Source organism: Petaurus breviceps, unplaced genomic scaffold (genome assembly GCF_028583685.1).
Source record: "Petaurus breviceps papuanus isolate PSGF00001 unplaced genomic scaffold, PetGlider_PUasm1.0 91041, whole genome shotgun sequence".
Lineage (NCBI taxonomy): Eukaryota > Metazoa > Chordata > Mammalia > Diprotodontia > Petauridae > Petaurus > Petaurus breviceps.
In genome coordinates, this window is record NW_027187400.1 from 24,435,587 (window position 1) to 24,456,453 (window position 20,867).

The 20,867-nt window shown below is 40.6% G+C and overlaps 1 protein-coding gene across 2 annotated transcripts in view; it reads right to left on the bottom strand.

The window, feature by feature from the left end:
- Window positions 1-6,995: 6,995 nt before the first annotated feature.
- UBE4B (ubiquitination factor E4B) overlaps window positions 6,996-20,867 on the bottom strand; it is a 141,197-nt gene continuing 127,325 nt past the window's right edge. For both annotated transcript variants that reach the window (XM_069079413.1, XM_069079414.1), the window contains 6 exons: window positions 16,851-16,995; window positions 12,852-12,986; window positions 12,306-12,497; window positions 9,734-9,908; window positions 8,777-8,923; window positions 6,996-8,387 (listed from right to left, as the gene is read on the bottom strand). In XM_069079413.1, the coding sequence (XP_068935514.1) occupies window positions 8,326-8,387; window positions 8,777-8,923; window positions 9,734-9,908; window positions 12,306-12,497; window positions 12,852-12,986; window positions 16,851-16,995 (856 nt within the window). In that variant the 3' untranslated portion in view covers window positions 6,996-8,325. The remainder of the gene's footprint in view (window positions 8,388-8,776; window positions 8,924-9,733; window positions 9,909-12,305; window positions 12,498-12,851; window positions 12,987-16,850; window positions 16,996-20,867) is intronic.

Here is a 20,867-nt window from a genome sequence, read left to right on the forward strand (position 1 = left end):
AGCAGATCCATGCTTCAGGAAAATCACTTTAGCAGCTTTGTGGAGGACTGATGATAGCAGGGGAAATGAGACCAGCTACAAAACTGTTCTAATAGCCCAGGGAAAATCTTATCGGGTCCTGAACTAGGGTGATATCTATGGGAATGGAGAGGAGACGAATGGGAGAGAGACAAGAATTCGAGAGAGACAAGATTTGGCAACTGAATGGCTATGTGGGGTGAGGGAAAGTGAGAAGCAGAGGTTAATGCCGAAGTTACAAGCCTGGGTACCTGAAAGGATGCTGGTGCCCTTGAGACTAAAGGTAGATAAAGATCGGAATAATCTGCAGAGTTGGTCATTAAACCCATGGGGTTGATGAGGTCACCAAGTAAAACACACACACAGAGGTCCTCCACTCTCTTCAGTCACTGATATACATATATATATATATATATATATATATATATATATATATATATATAAATGCTCTGCAAACCTTGAGGTGTTATAAAATGCTATTATTATTATTTTCTCCAAAGACTAAAAAAATACACACTACTACTCATGTGTAGGTTTTCCGCTAACTCTTTCTCCATCCCGCTCCTTGAGGGTTAGGATCCCCAGCTCCTCTCGCTAACACGTGATGCATTTGAATAGAGCCAGAAGCTACAGAAGCTGAGGTGTCAGTGAGCGTGCACACTGGGCTCTATTCTCAGATATGGCCCCTGGGCATTGAGCCCTTGATAGTCTTATTCTCTATCTTGTCATTCTTCTCCTTAGTGTAACTAACTTGGTGCCCATATGAGAGGAATTTTCATTATTCCCATTTCTTTTTCCAATTAAAGTCCTTTGGATTTTATTTGCAAGTCTCTGGGCAAATGCATTCTTATCAGTTATCCTTTGTTGTGCACCTGCCTATAGTTTAAATCATGGTCCAGAAACCCAAATTCCATTCTCAGGCATCATCTTCGTAACCAACTGTTCACTCCCCAAATTTCTCTCTTCCATGAAGCCCTTGTGTTCCGTGGGCTGCAGAGATGAAAATGCCACCTGTACTCCTAAGGTTTTTTATTTCTTGCCCAAGTTGTAATATTTAAGCAATGTTTTCTGGGTTTCTTCAGGTAGCATCATTTGTGACCACATGGATCACCAGAATGAATGAATGAAAAATGTACTTATTAAACATTCACTACATGTCAGCACTGGGCTATCTGAAAATAATACAGGGCCTGCCCTCAAGAATCTTACATTCTAAAAGGGAAAGAGGATACGTGTATCTGGAAAGGAATGCATGAGAATGTATAATTGTGACACCATGTCCGGAGATGGTTAGGAAGTAGAGTGGAGGGTCCAGGGTTCAGGACCAGGAGTCTGAGTTCTTATGGGAAGAATCTGGAAAGCTGGCGGAATATCCTGGAGATGACTGGGGAAAGACATGGTGGGCCTGGGTCCCAGCCAGGGAAGACAAAAGCTCACTCATCAGAGCCAGGGTGCCGGGACAAGAGGAAGACAGTGTGTAGGCAGTATGGCTTTGGGATGGAAGGAAAATGGACAATCATTATTTGGGAAGGTCTTGGCCACTGGATGTGTGCTCCAGGAAGGGAGCAGACCTTTCTGTCATCACGTAGATAAAAAGTGATTTAAGAGAAATAGCAAGTTACACATAGTATATCTATAGTTTCATGTGCAATCATCTTTTTTATTATACGTTATAGAAATGTTTTATTCCATAGGCTAAAAATAAAATACATCTAAAAGAAGTCATTCTAGTACTTCATCACTATTTGTTTCTCTTTCCTCTGATCATGGTGAGAAGACTTCTCCCTTGATAACAGCACCTGTGGAACCACATCATAGAGTCCTGTGGGAAAGCAGCTGCTTTCACTTTAGAGATGGCTTCTCTTTAGGAAACATCTCATCACTTAAAAAAAAAAAATTTAACTAGGGGCGGCTAGGTGGCGCAGTGAATACAACACCAGCCCTGGAGTCAGGAGAACCTGAGTTCAAATCCGGCCTCAGACACTTGACACACTTACTAGTCGTGGGACCTTGGGCAAGTCACTTAACCCCAATTGCCCTCCTCAAAGCAAAAATATAAAAATTAAAAGATGTAACTATTCAACTTTGCACATAAATGAATATACCTGGTGATGCTTCTGGTGGAGGGGCAGTTACACAATACATGATTCCAATTTACCTGCGGGTCATCCTCACAGAACGTTGTAATAAGTGAGAAATAACTTGCATTTCTGATTGACCAAGATCTTATTAGATCTAATCTCTTAAACTGCAGTCCCACCTCACCAACTACTTAAAGGACATCCCACTGAAAATCCCATTGACACCTGAAAGTCAACACGTCCAAAATGAAAACCCTCTTTAATGTTCCTCTCTTCCAAATTTCCCCAGTCACTAACGTATCTTTCACTCATCACACATCACTTTCACCCTATACCATTATCCAATTTATTACCAACCCTTGTAGATTCTACAATGCAACTCTAGAAAGCATTTTCACTCTCCCCATTCCCACAGGCATCGCCACTGCTCAAGCCTTTATAACCTCTTGCCTGGATTTAGGAAATAATCTTCCATATAGGAAATAAAAGGACCTTTCTAAAGTATAGGTATGACTAGTTAGTTCCCTAAAAACAAACAAAACCCCTTCAGCATTTCCCTATAGGCTCTAAGACAAAATACAAATTCAGCCTGGCTCTTCAGACCCTGCACAATCTGGTCCCAAATGACCTTTCTACTCTTGCTTCAAAATACTCCTCCCCATCCTTCATGTACTATATGTTCTATGCAAATTGAAAGATATGTTCCCCACAGTCAACATCTCATCCTTGCTCCCTCCGTGCACTGCACAAGACCATTCCCATTGCCTGGAATACACTTGTTCCTCACTTCTGCCCCTCCAAATTTTCATATTCCTTCTAATTTCAATTTTGGTGGACATCCTCTGTGAAGCCTACCCTGGCATTAACCATCTGCTCCCTCCTGAGATGATTCTGTATTTTCTTTTCGGTATGGATGTCATACTCCCACCCTCTATCCCTACATAAAATGTAGGTTCCTTGAGGGCGGGGACTACTTTTGATTTTGTATCCTCAGGCACCAGAGCCTAAAACAGTGCATAAAACATTTAATAAAAAAAGACAGAATTGAATTTAAAGTTCCTGGACATCACATACCATATCACTGTTTGGAAATCAGTTAGACACAAAGTTTTAACAAGTCTTAAGGATGGTTCTTTTCAGTACAATTCTGACACTTAGACATTAAACATCTTGGTTTGCACACAGATGCTGAAGTTTACACTATTTTATCAGTCAATGAAGTTTGGCCAGCATATCTGCCAGAGCTAACAGGGTAATGTCAATGGCAGATGATTATTGTGCATATGAATGTCATTAGGTCTTCTCTTTCCACATTCAACGAGGCAAGTCTATGCCACCAAATGCCTCAATGATGACACTGAAGCGTGCTACCTTATGCTTCAAATCCAAAAGTAATACATTTTGAAATAAAAGACAAAGAGGTAAGTGCTGTTTCCAACAGAGATTTTTAAATCAAGACAAAATTTAAGTCAAGATAAATAAGATGCTTGGTCTGACGCTGCCTACGTCTGGAAAGGGCCATCTCTGAGTTGCTGATCTCCAGAGAACACTTCCAATCTGCTGCGAGTATTCTCCTTAATCAACTAACCTCCTTCTGGATAGTCTGCCCTTAAAATTCTTTAACATTCAGCAATGATTCTGTTCAAAAGATTAAAAGTAACTGGTAGATTCAGTAAAACAGCAGCATCGTGCCTCAAAAATGAATCTTTTCTATCTAACAATTTTATTTTCAGTTCTCAATTCTTTCTTTGAGCTCTCCCTCTCTCCTGTCCATTGAGAAGGCAACAAAAACAACACTCCTTAAAAATATGTATAGTCATGCAAAACATTCTTGCATTAGCTGTGTCTCGAGAATAGAAAAGAGAGAATAAAATATCCTTTACTCTGCACTCTGAGTCCATCAGTTCTCCTTTTGGAGGAGGGTAGCATGTTCCATAGTAAGTCCTTTGGAATTGTGGCTGGTCACTGTGTTGGTCAGACTTCCTAAGTCTTTCAAAGTTGCTTATCTTTGCAACATTGCTGTTACTGGATAAATTGTTCTTTGGGTTCTGCTCTTTGCATCAGTTCATAATAAAATATTAGTTCATATCAAAAGTTTTCTCAAGTTTTCCTGAAATCATCTCATTCACCATATCTCACAGCACAACAGTATTCCATTACATTTACATATTGCACCTTGTTCAGTCACTCCCCAACTGATGGGTGTCCCCTCAATTTCCAATTTTTTGCCACCACAAAAGAGCTGCTATAAATATTTTTATATTTATGGATTCCCCCTCTCTCCTCCCCTTTCACTGATCTCTTTGGGATTTAGACTTGGCATCGGTATTGCTGGGTCAAAGGGGACGCACCGTTTAATAGCTTTTTGGGCATTGCTCTACATCGTTCTCCAGAATGGCTGGACCATTTCACAGCTCTACCAACAGTGCATCAGTGTACTTGTTTTCCCACCATCCCTCCTGCTTCTATAATTTTCCTTTTTTTGTCATCTTAGCCAATCTGATGAGAATAAAATGGCATCTCAGAATTTTTAAATTTGTATTTCTCTATTTGTGATTTAGAGAACGGTCATATGGCTATATACCTCTAAAATTAAAAGCAAAAATGCATTAACCCTGGGGCGGCCAGGTGGCTCAGCGAGTAAGAGTACTGGCTCCAGCGTCGGGATGACCTGGATCAAATCCGGGCTCAGATACTCAGCATCACACCCAGAAATAACTGGCCATGTAACCTTGAGCAAGTTACTTAACCCCTATTGCTTTAAAAAAAAATGCATTAACCCTAGAGGCAGTATTAAGCAGGAATTCAACCCCCTGTATGGTTCAATCTAACAATCATTTATGTAGCCTCTGCTATGTCTGAGGCATTGGGGGAACGTAGACAAAAGCAGGATAATTCTTGCCCTCACTAAACTTACATTTTTTATGGGGTACACACCAAAGACACAGATTTACTAGAAGACAATATAAAGATTGATAAAGGACTGAGGTGGTGGTGACCAAAAAGATTTTGACAGATTAGAATGATGTGGATAAATGTCAAGTCCTCTATGTTTTTGTTTTTATTAAATCAACCATACAAGTAAATTATGGAGTTTAAAACATGGTTAAACAATTCATGTGAAAGAGATGTGAAGGTTTTAGTGGACTATGAACTTGAAAAATCAAGAATGTGATATGGCAATGAAAAAAACTTAAGACAATTTTAAGTCACCGTAATGTTTTTAAAGAGGGAAGCGCTACAGTCTGCTATATTTTGTCTTGATTAGATCTCAGTAGGGATACTAACTCTTGGGGGCTGAAGATATCACAGATAACAACTGTGAAGGGAGAAAAAAAAGACTGTCCAAGATAAAGACCTCAGGCACACCTTTGCACAGAAGGGAAGACAAGGGCAATGACCCACTAAAAGAGATGGAGGAGTAGCTGGCTGAGGAGGAGAGCAGCAGGACAGAGAAGTGTCACAAAAACCTAGGGAGGAGAGTGTCAAGTGGGGCAAGGAATAGCTTAAAGATCTCTCAAAATGTACGTTTTCATTCTAGATTGCGAAGGTAGGGGGAAGAAGCAGCCCAAAGGCTCAGGAACCAACTTGCCAGAAAGCCAAACTTCCCCTCCTTGCTGTAAGTGGAATCTGGGATCTCTAACGTGGCTACAATCACCACCACAAGGCAGATGACAACCTTTCCATACCTTCTCATGCTGTGTGTATGGTCCATACTCTCCTCTAAGTGCTCAGGGGGTTTAACATGAGGGAGGCCCTCTAGGTATCTTCACATGGTGTGCGTCCCCACGCAGCACTCAGGCTTGAGGGTGGCCACTTGCTCCCATTACGTGACTAGGCCACATTTTTTTCACACAGCCCCTGGATGTTATCCTCTATGCCATTTTTGGCTATTTGGTGGCCCCCATTTACATCTACCATACATCTCTCCATTTCCCTTTGGGGCACCCACAATTTTGATACCTGAAAGGTTAAGGGTATTCCATGAACCAGGTAACATTATCCAGAAAAGACTGATGTTTTCAAAGATCGGTTTGTTGCAGGAAACAGCTTGGGATTATTGAAAGGACTGTGCTAAATCTCAAATGCAATACAGTCCACTCTCTCAACCCATCTCACTGTTCATCTTTGATGTCAATCCAGAGTAACTGTACAAAGTTCAAAGTTCAAAGTACAGAGTTCAAAGGATTGTCCATTTAGATGCTTATCAGTTTAGATAATAGGCATTCTTCATCCCCTTGGTTTTTCCTGTCTAAATTGTAAGACTAAACTCTTTTGAGTGGTGGCATTTTAGGACTTTTGAGTGGTGGCATCTTATTAGGAAGGCTTTGTAGTATTCCAGGACTTGATGCAGTTAGTATAATACCAGCTGAAAAATAAAAGAAAATCTGGAAGATTTCATCTATAGAGAATCCCTCTTCCAACTGAACTCTGGGTAGGACATCCTTCATGATGGTGGCAAATAACTTTGATGAACACATCTCCCTTGTTTTGTTACTTGTCAGATAAAAATAATCAGAGGACTGTTGAGGAAAATTATTTCTACTGATGCATCTACCAGGGAATATGCAGAATTCTAACATGTATATGGCAAACACTTTGGTGAGTCTTATGGCCACATTTTGCTCTAGCAAAAAAAAAAAAAAACAAAATAGAAGAAAACACAGTAGGATCTTGCATTTTTCACCTTTCAGTCCGTTGTGTGACCAAGGCAATAATGAGAACCAAATGTCAAATTATAACAGACGACACAGGGGAGGACACTACATTCAGAAGCTCTCCATTTCACCAACAAAAGACAATTCAGCACAGTCACACGGGCATGGCCTTGTTCAGTAGTCTCTTCACCCACCCCTTTGTCCCTTCTGAAAGAAAAGAGGAGAGACTCTAGGAAGGTTCCTTGTGAATGTGGATCACCATTTATTGTAGTTCAAGAGTCAGGAATTGAACAGAGGACACTGTCAGTGGAGAAAAAAAAGAAATAGGAAAAGAAAAACAAAATTTTTTAAACAGGCTTAATTTCTTTAAAACACTTCTTGGTTTCAAAATCCTTTTTCCCCCCAAAGGAAATTCAAGAATTCAAGTATTGTATGCAGGGGCAGTAATACAAAATCTTCTTACATGTGTTGCTGTTTAGAAAAACACGCTTTTAATATTTCCCACACTCTTTCTGCTTTGGTAAGGCCAAGCCATGGACAGAAACTAGTTTTCAACATAAAAATGACCCCTGCTCCCAAACTCACAAATTCGAGAGTTGAGGAATTTATTTACCCTCCTGGAGGTAAATAGGAAAGATTTAGAACTGTCCCTTAGCATAGTACATCACCGGTTTTAAAATTAAAAAAAAAAAAAAGAAAAACAAAACAAAAAAACCCCAACAGGTCATTTAAGTCCTGATACACTCAAACATCTCCTTTTCTGCAGCTGTTTTCTTAGATTTCTATTTCAGGGCTTATTAAAAGGACCAGAGCAACAAGATTCTCTTCATTTAGTTCACGATAAAAAAATTTTTTTAAAAGGGACATTTCAAAAGGAAAAAAAAATCCAAATACTGAAAATATTTTGCCCTTTTTAAAAATCACATGTCACCTAACACCAATTAAAAAAAACAAACCCAAATATGTGAATATGATATAAAAATACGATCCCAGGATTAACACTTTGTTGCAGGCACAGTTATTTCATAGAATATATGTGTTTAGAGGGCCAGGGGAAAAAGGAGTTTATTTTCTCTTTTTTTTTGCATCACTTAAAAAAAAAAGGAAAAAAACCAAACAGCAGTGCAAGTGGGGGCAGGGAGAAGGAGAAAATAAGATTTTTTAGCAGCAAAATGTCCAAAGTTCTAATCACAATCAAATCAACGGATATCTGTTCGTAAAAAATAAAGTTGAGGGGATGCTGCCCAGATTCATTTGTCATTGCTAAAATGTTACAGCTGCAAAAACCCCAATGGTGACACCGAAGGACATGTTCTGCAACATGAGCAACCTCCTAATATGTCCCCCACGCTACTGACCATCTTTTATCATTTAAATATATGTACAAGAGTTAGGCGTTTCCTCTCACTGATGTCCTTCCAGCTCTCTGCTCTAAGTCACTGCTGGTGGGTCCTCTGCGTCCTCTGCCACCTCCATCCTTCAATGATTAACCAGCATCACTGCTGCCAAGGTTGCTCCTGCTGGCCTCGAGAGGCCTGGATATTTCAAGCTGGGAGAAGCAGGGCAACCTAATGATCAGTGTTTTGTTTCTCTCTCATCCAGGCTTGGATTTGTTCTTTCAATTCTGGCACTGAAGTAGGAGAAAAAAAGTAAGGATTAGTGCTCCAAACAAGATGATTTCCCCCCCTAAGGAATTATACCTATAGGCCTTCAAAATTGAGAAGAAAAAGTCATTATTTTGATAAGACTGTTTGGTGAAAGTACTAGGGAGGAAAAAACAGGGCTAGGAAGGGAAGAAGAAAGAGGCATTATGTGGCAGAGAAGAACAAGGGGCACATTCATGTTCTTTGCATGGTTTAATGACACCAGACACTGCAGTTTGTGGAGTTGGGAGATTTTAATTAATCTATATTTCAGATGGAAATTTTATCATGATCTTCTGTAAGCCAACAGGCAGAAAGGGTTCACCACGTTCTGCCCTGGTATTGACTCTACACCCTAAACTGCTTGGTGAAGTACCTGGCTCCAGCATGCTCTCTGTCAGCATCTGTCGATTGAAGGGGTCAGTGGGTGAATTCAGCAGGTGCCGAAGAATGATCGAGCGGTCCATGATGGTGCCAGAGGGCAACCTCACAGGGTCAGTCATTAGGGTGTCCATTAATGGGTCTGAGAAGATAATGATATTGCCATTAAAACCTGTGCCTAGCAGTACAGGACACAAACAAGGCAAGGATTCTTTCCCAGATACTGAAAAAACAAATTTCTGAAAGAAACCAATTTAAATCTAAGTCTGCTAATTCATCCAGTTTTACATGAAGAGAAGAACTGGATCATGTGCTTTGCTCTTTGGAGAAGAAACTAATCCTTTGACAGCTGCTGCTGAGAAGAAGGGAACAGAGGCAGGATATCAGACTCTCAAAGGTTTTGCAATAAAGACAGGAAAGGATCTTTACCATCTTAGCAATTCTCAGAATTTTTCTTTTAAAACTGGAATTCTAATTTGTAAAAGGGCTATTTTGTTAGACTAAAGGAGAACAGGTTAACACAAGTCTTCTCTGGACTCAAAGGCAAAAAACTAGAGATATTGGGTGGATGTTGCAAGAGGTCACTTTAGAGTTGATGGAATGAACAACTCCCTAACAATTTGGGCTATCCCCAAATGGAAGAGCCTGATTCAGGATGGAGTGGGGTCCTCCTCTCCCTGAAGGTCTCCAACCAAAGGCTGAATGCTCATTTGTCAGTAGATCATAGAAGGGTTTTGTTTTAGATGTAAGCAGGATTAGAGGGCCCCTGAAATCCCTTTCAACTGTGAGTCTGTGAAATAAGACAGGGTAGAAGGGGAAAACACATTTAATGCTAAAGAAGCATTGCTTCAAAAAGAAATCACTGCAATTAAAAAGACCCATAAATTTTTTAAAAAAGTTATACAACTCTACAACAAATAATTTTGCTTTCAAAAGAAATGTAATCACTTGCCTCTGAATTCATCGGGAGCATCGCTGTAATCGATTTCAGCCCGGGCATTCTTGGCCACTATTTCCTCCACCTTCTCTGCCAGCAGCTTAAACTTCTCTATTGCTATTGTGGATTTTATTCCTGCTTTGCGCATCTTCAAAATCACCTCTTCAAATAGTTCCTTGCTATATGATCTCTGAAAAGGAGAAGTTTCCAAGTAAGAGATTTAATTCAATGTAGAGTACCAGATTCAAGAAGTACTCATAGAAAGAAATGCTCAGAGACTGGATGGAGTCATTCTCTCCCATTCTGATAAGTTCCTCCTTAAGCTGTTTTAGCTTATGTAGTTTCCCTGGATTTGGAAAGCTCAGATGAGGCAGGTGAACGGGCTGGGGGAAATAATAGGCTTTACTTCCACAACAAATTTGCATATAAAAACCCGTTAATGGCTTGTTTGGTTTTGTTAACTGCCTTAATTTAATCACATAAAATTCAGGCCATAATTTAGTGACATAGATGTAAACTACATCTATGTAAAAGTTCTAAATCTAGGGATCTCAAAGGCCAGGGCAACCCCGGCCTAGAAGTACTTCAGTGGACACTGTCACTGAGATCCTCAGAATGGCTTTAGACCAAAGGCTGTACTCAATGGCTAATGGGCAAGAGTGGCTGCACCAGGCAGAGATGAACTAATCTCTGTGACAACTAACTTGTTTATTCCTATGACACCACCCTTATTGTGGAAAGGAGGAGGCATACATCTGTTCTCTGCCTGGGAGCTGAACATCTTGTGGCAAAAAATCAGCAAGCCTACAGTAGAAAGAATGTTGGGAAGCAGTCAGCTTGCTGCAGCAAAGTGCAGGAAGCCAGATCCACTCAGGAAATTCTGCAGTCCCCACAGGCAGCACAGATCAATTTTAAAAAAGCAGATTCCCTTTTATTTCCTGACCCAAAACAAACAAATAAATAAATAAATAAGGGAACAAGTTTGGTTTTAGGGGGCGCCATCCCTGGCAGTATGTATTAAAAGGCTCTCTGAATGTCTTTTCTAAGAGTCCTTGCATGTTCTCTCGTTTAAAAGTTTTCTTTTGAAAAACCTAATATTGTACACTTCCTCGTTATGCCACCTAATAAAAATATAACCAAAATCCTTCCACAGGTTTAAACTGAAAAAGGCTCAGGAGTAAAATTCTTACTATGTATTTATGTACTTTTGGAAAAACAATCAAAGTTCAGAAGCACTGAGCTCAAGAAATCATTGGTTTATTGAACCATGAGTGCCATTATTTCAGATTCTCCCCTGTCTAGTCATCCACTGATCTATTTCTCTATTTTTAAAATCAGTTTCAAATGTTTTTATGGATCACTTTTTTGTAAGACACTTGGAGGCCTGAAAGTGCCATTTCCCCTTCATTCTGACCTTTTCCATTATTTCCTGTGATATTCTAGATAATTAGTTTCTTCAAAGGAATTTAAAATTTGATTGAGTACTGTAAAATATTCCATCAATAGTTTGACTGGTATAGTAATTAAAGTCGTAAGTTAATTACAAGGGAGCTTCAAAGAGCATTGCATCTGGGGTCAGAAACTCTTCGTGGAAAACTTGGCCCTGCAATTAGAAAGCTGAGGGACCCTGGTCATTTACTTTCCACTTCTGAGGCGTCAGTTTCTTTATTTGTATGTTCTATCTAGCTCCTGAGCTCTCTTAACTTGGAGATTATATCATTCTGTGAGGTAAAAAGTACCACTTAAAAACCGGTGACTGAGGGGGCAGCTAGGTGGTGGAGTGAATAGAGCACCAGCCCTGGAGTCAGGAGGACCCGAGTTCAAATTCAGCCTCAGACACTTAACACAAAACTAGCCGTGTGACCTTGGGCAAGTTACTTAACCCCAGCTGCCCTACCTTCCCCTCTCTAAAAAGAAAAAAAACAACAACTGGTTATCTGTTTCCCATTGATGAGGTTGATGAAAATGATTACAAAAGGAAAAAAGGAAGCTCAATGATAGGGTGAGGAGAGATAGAGCCTCTGCTTCAGTTTCTGTACAGAGAGCAGAAATGAACCCATATTCCACATCTTCCTTCTACGGGGTCTTCTAGCTTCAACACAAAACCCCAATCTCCTCTAGTTTAATTTTTTCGTGGAAAAAGTAGACAGTCTAACACATGCTTATGTTACAGGGCTTTTCTCTCATTCCTTTACCAAAACAAGCAGTTCCAGGAAGCAGTGAAGAGTTTCTCCATCCCAAGGCTATTAACAGAAGCTATGCATTGTAGAACAGATTCTTCTTAAGGGACAGGATGGGTTGGATGACCTCTGACGTGTTTTTGGGCTTGAAGATTCTGTGACTCACCCCATAACATATGTGGTAATCAACCCATGAGTATGTGTCTATGTGACTCATCATTGTATATATTTATATGGTACCATTCTGTCACCTGTCATTTTAACAGCCTGCTCCTCTCATTTTTAGTCAGAAAACCAGCAGAAAAGAACAAGTGACCTACACATTGTCAGCCAAGAAACGAGCAGTGAAGCGCACAGGACGCTGAACCTTCTGAGTAAAGAGCTGGGCTTCATCCTCCAGTACTCACCTGGTCATCTGCAATGGCCTTAGCAAAGCGGGCACAGTCTAGCTGCAAGTAAATATCTGTCAATTGGTCCAAGAGCTTCTTTGGTTCAAACCCATATTTCTCAGGGTTTTCCACTTTCAGGTCACGGCACTTGGGGCCACAGAGTTGCTGAAGATTAAAATTCAGCATAGCAGCCAAGCGTGGTCCAAGTTCCTAGAGAACCAAAGTAATATAGAAACTGATGGTGCCGAGAGTTAGTAACACCAAAAAAAACAACAAAAAAACCCAACAAAACGCCAAACCCCAAAACTTTTCCACATTTATGAAGCAGGAATAACATTTAATCTTCAACTTTTATGGCAGCTGCATCCATTCCCCTCAATCCCTTTACTCTGTCCTCAAGCTGGAAAGAGACAAATCCACTTGTAATCCCCAATGACTGTATGAATGCTAATGTTCAGAGCTGGAAGCCTAAGTTTCTAGGCCTTCCAACCACTAACATTAAATGGTGACTACAGAAAAAGCAGCCTGGGAAGCGAACACAGCAAACAAAGAATCTTCACTCACAGGTCTGAGGAAAGGCTTCTGGACTTGCTTGGTGAGAATGTGAAACATATCCACTGTTTCTGTTGCTAGTGCAAGATATGAGCGAGACACACGCTCGTCCTGAGCGAGCTGAGACTGACGCGCCTGCTGCTGGTCCTAGGAACAGGCAACCAATGTCAAATAAAGTGTCAGCATCTCCCCTCAGTTACTCACAAAAGGCCATGGAAATCCCAGAGGAAATGAGGAGCCATCTCTACTCTAGAGAATTTGATCAGTTAATAAAAATGCCAAAAGTTTACCTTGACCTTTCTGGAAGGAAACATTACTAAGCTGTTACGATGTAGAATAAAAATAAAATATAATTTTTCACTAATAACTTGGTTATGAAAACTCTTAGCTAGCCCCGTGAAACCAGGTCCAGGGACAGAGACCATTTGCTGCTGCTCCACAGAGGTCTACAATGACTTTGTAATTCTTATGCTTGCTTTCTCTCTTCCCTCCTCCTTCCCATCGGGCTGTCACTTTTTCATCTCATCTCATCAGCCTGACTCTAGAAGACTTCTTGAATTTTCTAAACTGGTCCTCCTAGTCTGCTGTGAGTGAATTAACAGCTTTTTGGAATTGTACATAAAGAGTAAACAGGCCCTGACTGGGGACCTCAGGGGCTCTTTCTAGGAATCTTTTTGACTAGGACTCATTGTGGTAAAGCAACTCTCCCAATTCCTCCCTAATGGATTTCCTATCTAACTCCTCCCCACAAGTGAGTGCAAACTTCTCAAGACTCCCATACTTTCCCTCCCCTCTCTCTCAGCTGAGGCCTGCTTCCTCCTTCATGAGAAAATGGAGTTGTGATTACCTTGCCCTAGCCAAAGCTCCCTTTCCTTTGGTCTGCAATAACAAGGTGGCCCTTCCCCTTGCCAAGCTCAGCCCCGATAGAGGTTTCCTCGGCTCTGTTCCCTCACATCTTCTCCTGGACAATCACCTCTTCCATTCTGTCCTCAACCCTTTCCTGGGTCCTTGCTCCAAACATGCCCGGGTGTTTCTCAATCCTTCTGACCTCTTCCGCCGTTACCCTAGAAAAAGCTGCCTATACTTGGAATGGTTTCAAACCTTTCCTCCTGTTCCCTCTTCAGTCTTCTGCAGCCTGGCTTCTAACCTCGTCACTTAGCTAAACTGCCCTCTCCAGTGACTGGCGCTCTCTTCACTGTGGAAGGTGAGAGTAATTTCTCAGTTCTCATCCTTCTGGATTTCTCTGTCACATCTGCTGCTGCTGCTCTCTCTCTTCTCCCTCTACTCTGTGGGTTCTTATGCCACCTCATACTGAGATCACTCCTTTCACTTTAGGTGTCCCCAAGGCTGTGTCCTGAGCCCTCTCTACATTTTGTGTTCTGCTGACCTCATCAGCTCACATGTCCACAAAGATGAATCTTACATTGATGTAGCCAGTCTCAGTTCCCTTTAGAAGCGTCAATCCTGCATTACTAACTGCTAATTAGACATTTCAAACCAGATCAACTCTTGCCTGACCCACTGTAATCATCTCCTGAGAGGGCTTTCTGTCTCTATTCTCCAGGCCATAACTGCCAAAATAATTTTCCTTAAGTAAAGGTCTGATCTTCAGCAGCTTCTGACCTCAGAGTGTTGCCTGGGGCTCTGAGAGGTCATAAGGCCAGAACAGGTCAGAGATGGGGCTCACCCCCAGATCAGTTTCCATTGTGTCTTGTTGATGGCCATAATCAAAATAATGAATCACATTTTTATGGGGCTTGAAAAGTTCACAAAGTCCTTCCCTCACAGCCATCAAATGGGGAGTTAGATAATAAAATTATCATTGTTCTCATTTGACTAAGGAAGAAAAGTCTTATTTTGACATTATGTAGGTCCCTCTCCTTCCATTCATCCAAGTTTTAGAACAATAACTCAGAGACTGAACTGGGAGAGACGCAGAAATGCCAAAGGGTGAAGTTTAGACATATCAGTTTTGCACATGACTAAAAGTGACACACAAATTATTTCTAATAAGCCTTAACTTAGCAGAACTATCATTTCTTCCATCAGCACAGAGAATGAAATACTGATTATATACATTCATTCATTCAACAAGGATTTATTGTGTACCTACTATGTGCAGGATACCATTGTGTCACTGTTGACTAGGGCACGAGAAAGTGTCCCAGCCCTCAGGGCATTTACGATCTTATAGAGATATGTATAAATATCTATAACGGTACTGTCCGTGTTAAGTGCTTGCCACAAAGGAAATGCTACAGGAGTGCAAAGCAAGAAGAGACCGATTCTAAATGGAAATGATGAGGCAAGTAGTTGTGGAGGGATGGCATGGGAGCAAGGACTTGAACAGTGGGTAGGAGGTGGATAACAGAAGGAGTGGGTAAAAGAATGATTGTTTGTTCTAACTGGAAAAAAAAGAGGAAGGTAGTGGCATCTAAGGCAAGGAGCCTGAAAGTGTGATGTGTTCCCATGGGCTAGACTAAAGGTTCCTGCAGAAAACTGGTTAGAAATAAGATTGGAGTTACATTGTGAAGGCTCTGGAAAGTCAGACTGATGAGTTTATACAAGGAGGAACCTGTGGCCTTGAGGCTCCTGGTTTATACTATAGTAACCCAGATGAAATGGGGAGCCATTGAAAGTTTTAGGTGGAAGAATGACATGTTCAAAAGAGCATGTGGCAGAACTATAGAGAATAGTCAGAAGGTAAAGCAATTAGAGGCAGGGAGATGGGCCAGAAAGAGTTCAGGTAGGACATAAGGGCAGGAACCCTGGCGGGGGTCATGCTGAAATAGGAGGATGACCTTGAAAGGAACACATACAAAGGTAAAAAGCTGCTTTCCCATATTATTCAAAGTTGGGGGTTGGGGGGGGGGGGGGGGAAAAAAAGAAAGAAAAAAACAAAAAAAAAAAAAATACAAAAATAAAACGTATTTTTATATTATGAGGAGGGGGGGGGGGGGGGGGAGGGGGAGATGAAACATTCAAATAACAGCAAATAGATACTATGATCCCAATATTCCTGCAAAACTTTTACTGAACAAACCTTTTCTCAGTTTGCCATAAATTCTTAGACTTGAGCTACAATTTGGCTTTGTCACAGCAGGATTCTTTATCTTAATTTGGAAGAATCTTTAGAGACAAAGATTTAACATATGTACCCACTTTCATACCAAAAGGGGACTCCAATTTTGGACAACAATCTTGATTCCATATAGAAACCCAATTCCAAATCAGGTTTTGATGTGTAATGACACCCAATGGTTTAGGAGGCATATCTGTTTGGATCATGACATTAGGACAATTCTACTACCTTGGTGACTTAACCAAATCTATGTCAAAAGGAGTGAAGCCAGGGCGGCTAGGTGGCACAGTGAATAGAGCACCAGCCCTGGAGTCAGGAGGACCTGGGTTCAAGTCCGGCCTCAGACACTTAACACAAAAAGTAGCCGTGTGACCTTGAGCAAGTCACTTAACCCCAATTGCCCTCCAAAAACAAAAAAAAAGTGAAGCCTACAATGTCGGGAAGAGACTGGTTCTCCTCATCAAAACGGTTTCTACACAGTCCTGGGCAAAATAAGAGTATTTTTCCACTGTTAGCTTAATCTGAAACAAAGATCCATCCATTTGTGAATGACTACCACAATACTCTGAATATTTTAGACACATTAAGACAAGCTTGGAAAAGCCTCAGATTCTTCTCCAGCAAACAGAATCAGAGGTATGCTCTTTGGTTTCCTTCTCAAATGTAAGTCAATATGACCAAACAATAAAAGTTTTTCTCCAGAAAAGCTCTTTAAAAACTAACAGGAGGTAAAGTTTTCAGGATGCATTCTGAGAGATTTCAAAGGGCCAATCAGTCAATGCTCAGCTACACACCAAATCCATAACTGACTCAAATCGACAAGTGGTGACCTCCCAGCTCATCAAGCCAGGGAAACCAATGCACCCTCTACAGAACAGACCTGCCAGGTCACCGAAAGGCTACAGGAGCCTCTGGGGACACATCCTCACCCGGGGCAACAGGTCCCACTGTTCCTTGTTCTTCATTTCTTCTTGCACCTCATGGATCCGCTTCAAGGACTCCAGACTCTCATCCAACAAAAACGTTGTGTCATTTATCAGCATGTTTATGTACCGAACAAACTGCTTCCCAGAACTGGAAAAGCAAGCAAAATGCATACATGTTTATGTATCACCCCCAAGAAGCAAAAAAGGCTCTGAGAAGGCAAAAGAGACATCCTTCAGAAGAACAGAAACTACTACCTAGATGGGCAGTAATATTCCCTATGACATTATCATTCTTGGTACAAGCAACCAGAGTTATTCTTCACACAGTTCACAAATTAATTGCTTCAGTGGCTCTTTGTTTCTCCTTTTTAAAAGTATATAACTAATACGTGATCCAAACTTCCTGTTGTAGAAGACAGGCTCTAAGTTTGGGAAACATGAGGAAATATGTTAAGACTCAACTGAGGCCCAAAAGGAAAAGATGTATGAGGAAACACTAATCATTATACAGAGAATAATAGAAACCTTAGATAATCAGCAAAGAAACTAACCAAAATGATTAGTAGCTTCAATGAAGTAGTAAGACACAAAATTCACCTGTATCTCTATACAGTGCTAACAAAAACAAAAAGAAATTCCACTTAACTAAAAAAGTGCATAAAATATATACCATTAACCTTCCATTATACCAGTTCAAAATACACTTTACAGAAATAAAGGAAGTCTTAAATAATTGGACACATTCACTCATGGTTTAGCTGGGGCAATATAATGAAAACAATAGTTCTATCTATATTATTTCACAGATTTAGTGTTCCATCAAAGTGCCAAAAGCACACTAAAAAACACAATTCATTTGGAGGAATAAAAGTTAAGAATTCAAAGGATGTAATGACAAGAGCAGAAATGAAGGGGCCATTGGCATTGTCAGATCTCAAACTATGTCTTAATGCAGTATTCATCTAAACCATTTGGTACTTGTTAGAAAATAGAACAGTAGAACAAAGTAGATTAGCAGGACCTATTAACAAGTGACACTGGCATTAGCATGTTTAATGAACCCGAGTATACCAACTAGATTGAGGACTCCCTATTTGAGAAGAATGCTGGGCAAAGTGGAAAGAAGTTGGGCAGTAACTGTATAGTCAGAGGTGGGGAACCTGTGGCCTGAGGCCCCATGTGGTCTTCTAGGTCACAGGTTCCCCAACCCTGGTCAGATCAATACCTTATATGACATCCACAACAAGCTTCAGCTAAATAGAAAAGGTCACATAGAAAAAAAATTAAGAGGTACCTCACACATATGTGACTAGTGGGAGAATTACTTTAAAAAAAAAACCAAAGCTTTATTAATGCCTTTTGCTTTTAGGTCAATCAATGGATGCCAGAAAAGCTCTTTAACAAAGACAAATGGTTAAGGAAAAACCAGCAAAAGCATCTGACATCTTCCTGTCCTGAGACTGCTGGCCTCTGGGCTTTCATTATCTGTTTTCTAGGACTACAGCAGGCTTCTCAAATCACTCAGAGCACGCCTCATCTACACTGTCATAGTTCCTGGGCAATAATCTCTTCTGGTTCTATGTATTTCACTCTGCATCAATTCACAGAAAGAAGGAGAGAATTCTGCACCAGAGACAGAGATGATCATAAGAAACGAAAGCAAAGGACAAGGATACCATTTATGAAGCATCTACTGTGTGCCAGGCCCTGAGCTAAGTGTTTTACAAATATTATCTTATTTGATACTGACCACAATGCTGGAAGGCAGGTGCTATTATTATCCTCATTTTACAGGTGAGGGAACTGATGCAGAGAAGTGAAGTGACTTGCCCAGGGTCTCACAGATAGTAAGGATGAGACCATATTTGAACTTTGGTCTTCCTGGGTCCAGGGCTAGGCTCTATCCACTATGCCACCTAGCGGACTCTAGGAGAAATACATACTATCAACTATGAAAGAATGCTCTAGGGGCGGCTAGGCAGCTCAGTGAGTAAGAGTGCTGGCCCTGGAATCGGGAGGACCTGGGATCGGTTCCAGCCTCAGATACTTAACACCTACACAACATAACTGATAACTGGCCATGTAACCTTGGACAAGTTACTTAACCCTAATTGCTTTAAAAAAAAAAAAGAATGCTCCAACTCACTCAAGGAAATGCAAATGTAAAACGACTCAGGGGTTTGTTGCATATCATACAAAACCAGACTATACCTTTGGCAAAGCCAACAAAAGATGGAAATGGCAAATATGGGGCAGGGGGAGGGGCCTGTGTAAGAAAGGCTCACCAGTGTTGGTGGAAGTTGTAAAACAATCTGCAATTTGACTAGTAAAGATACTAAACCAGCCATACTTTTTGATTCAACAATATCACTATTAGACATGTATTACTCAAAAGGAAGTCAAAAACAAAGGGAAAGTCTCCATACAGACAAAAATATTTACAATGCACTTTTTGTGCTAAGAACAGGAAACAAAGTACATGAGGGCTGACAGGAATGGTGGGACAAACTGTAGCCTATGAATGTTAACAGAATAGGAAGGTAATATTACTGAGTTGTAGGAAATGACAGTTACATGAATTTGGGGAAACTTGGAAGGATTTGTATGAAGTGCAGAGGGAAGTGATTAAAACCAGAGCAATTTCCATGATGAAGAAAACAATTTTGAAAGGCAACAAGTCATCTGAACTCTGATTAACACAATGACCAACTGTGGCTTCTGACAATGAATTTTTCACAAAAAGGTGGTAGATTACAGGTGTTGATTGTGGTATATGTTGTTTATCATGGTCAATCAGCTGACTTATTTGCATAACTGTTCTGTTTTGTGACAAAGGAGAATTCAATGAGGTTCACAGGGTGAATTCACTGGGAAGCAGTAGATATTTTAAAAAAGACATCAATAAAATACTGACTTTTTACATAGCTATTAACCACACCTCTTTTAAGCCTGTTCACCAAGGCGCCTTTCTATACTTACAAATGCAAGCCTCTCCCTTAGACCTCACCACCCTTCCCTCTTCTCCTGAACTGGCTTCTCCTTCTGACTTCCAAGTTCTGGCCATGGTGTTTGGTTAGTCTGTAATGGTCAAAACTTTACCTTCCACTCACTGCTCTCATTCTCCTTTTATATGGCATCAGTTCCTAAGTCCTGTTGATTCCACTTAAGCAATTTTTTTCTCTTTCTGTTCTTACAGCTTACAGCTGCCAATGCATTCCCACCCACAAGTACTATTTCAATGTCCTAGCAGGTCTTATAGCAACTCTTTCTTCCATCCAATTACACCTTTATCCTGCTGCCAAAACATTCTCTCGTGCATGCTGAGAAGGATGTGACCTCTCTCTCACGGAAATTCACTGTTACACAGTTTATAACGATCTATGACCTGTCACCTTGTGCAATAGGTTCAATGGCTATTAGTGCAATATGTCTGTCTACTTATTAGCCCTCAAACTCGTTACATGACCAGTCTTTAAAAATTAAATGTTTCCTTAATGATACATTTTATACCACTTCACTTGAATGTCACTGCTGATCATAGCGGTCTGCTACTTTTACCTATCATGCTCTCCACATTACCTACTGTTTGTTAACTTATTCTCCTATAAGCCCGCCACTCATCATCCACGTAACCTTCTGAATAAAGTGCTCCACACACTGGCCATTGTTCCCATGGGTGTTGTTTCCTCCATGCAGGCACTACTGTTTTTGCTTTTTCTATCCCCAACACTAAGTGCAGTGCTTGGTACACTCTGTTTAAGAAATGCTTTTTCATTCATTTGCTGACAGTCATATCAGATCACCAGAATACTGATGTTAAAAAAAAAAAAAGACTGGCATTGGGGGTAGGGAACAGATTAAAACCACTAGAAGCACTGAGTTCTCTCCTAACTCTTGCCAATTCTCAGTCCAGTTCATTATTCGGCACAGATAAAATACAAAATATATAGCTTAATCCAGGGGTTGCCTATTCAACTGCATGTCAGTCTGGACAATAAGAATCTGTCATCCATTTGGATT